At 35.6% G+C, this 5,500-nt stretch overlaps 1 protein-coding gene across 1 annotated transcript; it reads right to left on the reverse strand.

Annotated features, from left to right (window-relative positions):
• Positions 1–976: 976 nt before the first annotated feature.
• LOC149266565 (protein EDS1L-like) lies at positions 977–2,124 on the reverse strand. The gene is made up of 3 exons (XM_089408648.1): positions 1,819–2,124; positions 1,445–1,669; positions 977–1,357 (listed from the first exon to the last, which is right to left on the reverse strand). The coding sequence occupies exons 1-3, from the start codon at positions 2,122–2,124 to the stop codon at positions 977–979; spliced, it is 912 nt and encodes a 303-aa protein (XP_089264774.1).
• Between the last annotated feature and the right edge of the window lie 3,376 nt (positions 2,125–5,500).

Below are 5,500 nucleotides of genomic sequence, written 5' to 3' on the forward strand. Positions count from 1 at the left end.
TTCATCAAGACTCTTAACTCTTGTAGCGATTGAAGCACCATGTTCATTGGAAGACTTTCGGCAAAGTCGGGATGCAGGTAGGGCACATACATTTGTATTACAGAGTGAAAGAAATAAGATATGTTTTTCATGATAGGAAATTTATTTAAGATTTTTAATCTCGCTAAATAATAGTACCATGGTAGTATTTGGCAGTGGATCCAAAGGCCGATCTGTGATGATTGGGGTTTGCCAGAAGTAGAAGCTTGTTTAGGCAATGCTGTGAGAGTCACCATTTCTTCTCCTTCGGAAGCCTGTAAGTCTCACACGATAGTGTATTCAATAGCCGGGTTGATTGTTGTTTCGATAACCCTGTTTTTTCTCCAATACAACTTGATTATTCAGAAGTTGATCAGGACTATAGAACTACAGATAAAGACCCTGCTCCATTAAAACCTAATATCAAATATTACACAGTAAGAAACTAACAGGACTTCTAGGCAAGCTGAGAGGATAGCCTCATATTCTTATCAAAGATTAAGGCCATATATTGCTTTTTCTATTCTGTTAAAGCTCTAAAAGTCCTGGACTTAAAAAGAAAAACAAGATTCATAGATTTGCAATCTTGTTGCATATAGAGAAGCTATATGCTTTACATCGTAGGTGGAGGACTTGAAAATAAAAAAGATTCACAGAATTGCAATTTTGTTGTATGTAGAGAAGCTAGATGTTTTACATCCTAGGTGGAGGAAATGTTTGTATGTCTTTCTGTTTCTAACTAAAAAACCCATTATCAATATGAACCAGAGATGTATTAAGCTTCAAGTACTTAAAAGTTTTGTTTTTATTTTAGTGCTTAATAGATCTAAGATTAACAACCTTATATTAGAATCCATAATACCATAATGCTTTAAAGGCCTTTACTAGTATAGAAACTAACAACAAATCAAGAAACATTAAATGTAATTTTGTTTTTTGGAAAGAAATTGAGTATTACCTAGACCCCAACACCAATAGCTTCTAGCTGCAATGAGATTCCCATCTCATAAAAGGAAGTTGATTCAGGATTTGCAAATCTTTTCCCACTAAAGGACTTTTCTATGACATTTTTCAAAACAGAACCATACCCTATATGCTCTGAAAAACAGTCTTGTACAATCTCACCAGAAGAAGCTTTTTGTCTTTGCATTGTCCAACTAAGCATTTTCAAAACTGTTTCAGAGTTTTCAATACAAGTTGCACCATTGCTTGAGAAAAACATGTAAGTGCCAAAAGGCCTGTATGGGCTTTTCACATCTGATTCCCTTAGAGAATCAAGGACAATATTGAAAAGTTTCCTACAAGCTTCTTGAATAGAAGAATATTTCACTTTTCCTTGCTAGTAAGGAAAAATAGTAGACAAAGCCCCAACAATTGATTCAAATGGTGCAAGGAGCATCTGAGGAACAATATCATCCTTGGAAACCACATGACAAAAGTTGCCACCCCAATTTTCACGGCCAACAGCTTTAACAAGACTTTCATCTCCCACTAAAGGGCAACCAAATGTGATACAAAAGGGAGAGCTTTGTCTTAACCTCTTTTCAAGTACCCATAGTGTGGCCAAGGTTGCAACTGCCCCTCCTAAGGAATGAACTACAAATATAATGGGTTTAAGCTTCCTTTGTGTCAAGTACGTATACATCTGCAACTGATTGATCATAGAATAATACATGAACAAGATGTTACTTTCATATGAAATTTCAAAAAAATCATCTCTGATAAATGAAGAAGCAAACCCTCCTTTTATGAAACTAAGGTCACTTTGTCCTAACAGCTACAGTAGATAAATCAATTTACCTTTGTTTTAAAAATTGTTTTCTCCAAAATATGCAAGAACAACTTAAGAGTTCCCTGATGTACAAGGGTCGGTTGATCATCATTACCCTTGAGGCAATCAGAGAAGACCTTGTTTTCAGTTTGTATATTGCCATCTCCATATTTTCTACCTTTGACAATGAAGTCTTCGATATTATGAAATGAAGGGAAGGAAACATATGCAACACCTTCATACTCATTCAGAGTAAAACTCTCTGAGTTTCTTGCCAGACGTGACTCTTCCCAAGCCTTCGACAATACTCCACATGAAAGAAGGAAAGTTGCCATCTCCTAACCAACATTGAGCCTGCAACAACGTTTATGCTAATTAGCACCATATGGGCAGCCAAGAATGGGTAATATCAATTTAGATTTATGTGCATTAAATATGATTAAATCTCAAAGTTTTTCTCATCAGGAGATGAGGACAATGGTGAAGTGAGCTCTAGTTCCTTCACAATTCAGATTTATGTGGATTAAATATGTCACTTATGCATAATTTTTGTAGATCAGGAGACATGAAGGAGATGACCAGATTAAAAAAAAAATACAACCATACCTTCATTACCTGAGATGAAGATGACAAGATATCATTAACGAAAAACAAATGTAGAAAAATATAGATACACACAAGCTTCTAAATAGGAAAACTATGCCCACCTCCCTGAAACCATTTAGCTTGCCAAAAGTTGTAGGTCAAAGACCAGATTATTGGATCTGCCATTACTAGGTTGAATCAAACCCCTATTACTAATTACAGATGAGATTACTACCACACCCCATTCAAAATTACAAATTAAATATCAACCTTTTGTTACTTAGTAAACAACATACATACAAAGGTGACCACACTGGAAATACCAATATATTAGTCTTACCATTTGGATAACTTCTAAAATTAATAATGTTCTCCTTAGATTTATCAGTCCAAAGGGGCATTCACATAAAAAATAAAGAAAACTTCAGTAAACCCATCAAAATTCACACCAGTAGCTTGAATGAAACCCATCAAAATTCACAGCAGCAGCTCGAATAAAACCCATCAAAATTCACACCAACAATAAAGAAAACCCCACCCAAAAATATTGTTCTTGTTTCTTTCTTGTTCCAACATAATTCCATAAAACCTCAAATTCAATGCCAACAACTACGTAGTGCAACAACCCTAGACCGTGAGAATTACAATACTATCTCAGTTGAAAACTTTAAATGGAAAGAGCCACATGGGGTTTTCAAAATGCCTAGCTTCATTCACAGGTGAGGTAAATTTTTTTTGTTTTAATTTTTCAAAGTACTTAGATAATTCTTGGGCAAGATGCATAAATCAACTAGAACTTGCATTTGACCTCATCCATTACTAGCTTACTTTCATATCTACTTTTATTTCTATGACCAACTTCATTTCATGTTGTTCTGCTTCAATGAGGGTCCATGTGTAGCTCATAAACCCCATGAGAATTAGCACCCTATCATAGTTGAACACTTCTAATGGAAGGACACATGAGGATCTCCATCTTCCTGCTATTTATTGAAAGTGGCATGAGATGTCTCCTATGACTAGGCCTGGCTAAAGTCATCGACTGATTGAGCTTCTATGGAGGGTCTTAGAAGTTCTTCCAAATTTCGATCTGTAGGCTGGATGTAATTTAGCTCTGAATGCCAAATTGACTAAATTCAGCCTTCTGATGTTCGATTTTGTCTATTTGGGTGTGGCTACTTTGGCAAAGTAATGGTTTAAGCAAGCATTTATGTGCTGGATACCATGGAAAATTCTAGTTTAAGAAGCATATCTTTGTTCCTTGTTCTTTTAATATTATCCCTGTTCAACTGAAATCTTGGTCCAGAGGCTATTATTTTTTAGATGATATTATATATCCCATTGCAGAGGCATCTTCTCTTTTTGGGATTAGGGTTAGAAACGTTGGATTTGAACACTTAGGAATTTTCCTCATCTCCAGGTTCCTTCTACTGATTCCAATTCTAGTTGCTTTAATTGAATCCAAAATATTTTAACTATGCCCCTTATGTGTTGGAAGAAAATTGCTAGAAACTCATCTGGTCCTGCCTTTACATTTCTATAAAAAAGAACATCACCTCTTCTAGTTCTGAAGTTGGTTCCATAAGTTTGTTGTTGAGATGCTTAGAGATCACCTTTAGGACAGAGGAAGTAGGAAGTGTTGTCTATCTCTTTTATAGACTTCAGGGTTTCTCAAAGGTCTTTGTTTCTTTATTTTAGACACGGTCTTCCACCAAGGTCATGTTGCTTGAAAAAATTTGTACATTTTGTTCGGGATTCTCTTCAGGTTCTATAGAATAATGTTGTGTTCTTGTCACCCTCTTTTAACAATTGTGTTCTTGATTTGTGTCAAGAAGGTTTCCTCTATTTTAATTTTTCTTTTGTAATAATTACTTCCAACTTTTGGCAAGTGTTGATTTTTTATGAGTCAATTTGTTTCCTAATCTCTGGAGTTGTGTAAGTAGTTTGAAGTTCTTGTTGCCCTTTTGTTTTGGGTCCTTATTTTGAGACTTGCAAATTCTTAGCAGGAGATGGAAAAGAAAAGAAAGTTTGTAATAACTTAAGCAACCTTTAGTTTTGAGATTGATTTAGTAGAAAAGATTGAAGTTTTGACTCTAAAGTCTGGTGCAGTCTCGTCATGAAAGTGGCACATCCTCTTACCTGGATGAGGCTTTCCTCTGGAGGAAGAGGGATCTATATTGTGCCTAGACGTCTTGGGTTTGAACATGATACTGCCACAAGGGCCTCACAGGTGGAGGCTGGATGACTTCTCACGGTCTCATGGATCTAGTCACTGAGGTCTAGTTGTACTGTGTGTTTTTTCGTGTCTTTGTCTGTAAGCACTGAGAGGTCATCATCTTGGTGGTGGCGGGGGTGGTCTGAGTGAAGAAGATCTAAGTCCAAGGGCCTTCCTCATGTATGAGGCTAAGCATTGCCGATGTCGACATCTGAAGAAGATAGGGAAGGGGTTTTGGGACTCCTTGAGGAGATAATGATAATGAGTTGACTTACTAGTGATAATGAGTTGACTTACCATAACTGTTGAAAATGGTTAATTTGTGTTTTCATCTGACATTTCATTCCCTAGTTTTAGGCTATCAATATTTCTAGAGCTATCCATCCATTAATGCATGGGACAGTATATGCTACTGATGGATTTAAGCAAAATCCAACCGGTGACATATACTACCCCATGCATTAATAGATGGATAGCTCCAAAAATATTGGCTGCCCTAGTTTTACATAATGAGTGTACTAACGATAATTATTGAAATTTAAAAAAAATATTAATTTTCCATTTCATCTGTGAGACTTCATTCCCTGGTTTTAATTTTTTAATTTTAGGTTTTTATAATTCTTTCTATATTGTGTTTCATATTTATTTAGCAAGCTTTAAAGAATATTTGTAGGCTATCAAAAATATTAAATGTGATTCTTTCGGTGTTTATTTGTATTTCTGGTTGTTTCATATCTTATATTTGGTGAGATATTTTTGCCAACCTCTAAATTATGCGTGTGTGGTCTTTTAGGTGCCAATAGTCATCCTGATAATATTAGCACCAATTCAAAGAGAGGACTGACAAAGGCTACAGTTTGTCTTTCGTTAATTTGGGTACCTAGGCTCAATTAGTTAAGCCTTTGTTAAAG

Source organism: Pinus tabuliformis, chromosome 6, assembly GCF_031772625.1.
Source record: "Pinus tabuliformis cultivar Carrire ecotype Pingquan chromosome 6, CPIR1, whole genome shotgun sequence".
In the NCBI taxonomy this organism is placed as follows: domain Eukaryota; kingdom Viridiplantae; phylum Streptophyta; class Pinopsida; order Pinales; family Pinaceae; genus Pinus; species Pinus tabuliformis.

Bases quoted from the DNA above. Each gene is read 5' to 3' on its own strand.
- LOC149266565 (XM_089408648.1), bottom strand. From the start codon at position 2,124: ATGGCAACTTTCCTTCTTTCATGTGGAGTATTGTCGAAGGCTTGGGAA. The intron at 1,670-1,818 runs GTAAATTGATTT...ATGATCAATCAG, and splicing joins AAACAATTTTTAAAACAAAG to TTGCAGATGTATACGTACTT. The intron at 1,358-1,444 runs GTTTCCAAGGAT...TTTCCTTACTAG, and splicing joins GTGGCAACTTTTGTCATGTG to CAAGGAAAAGTGAAATATTC.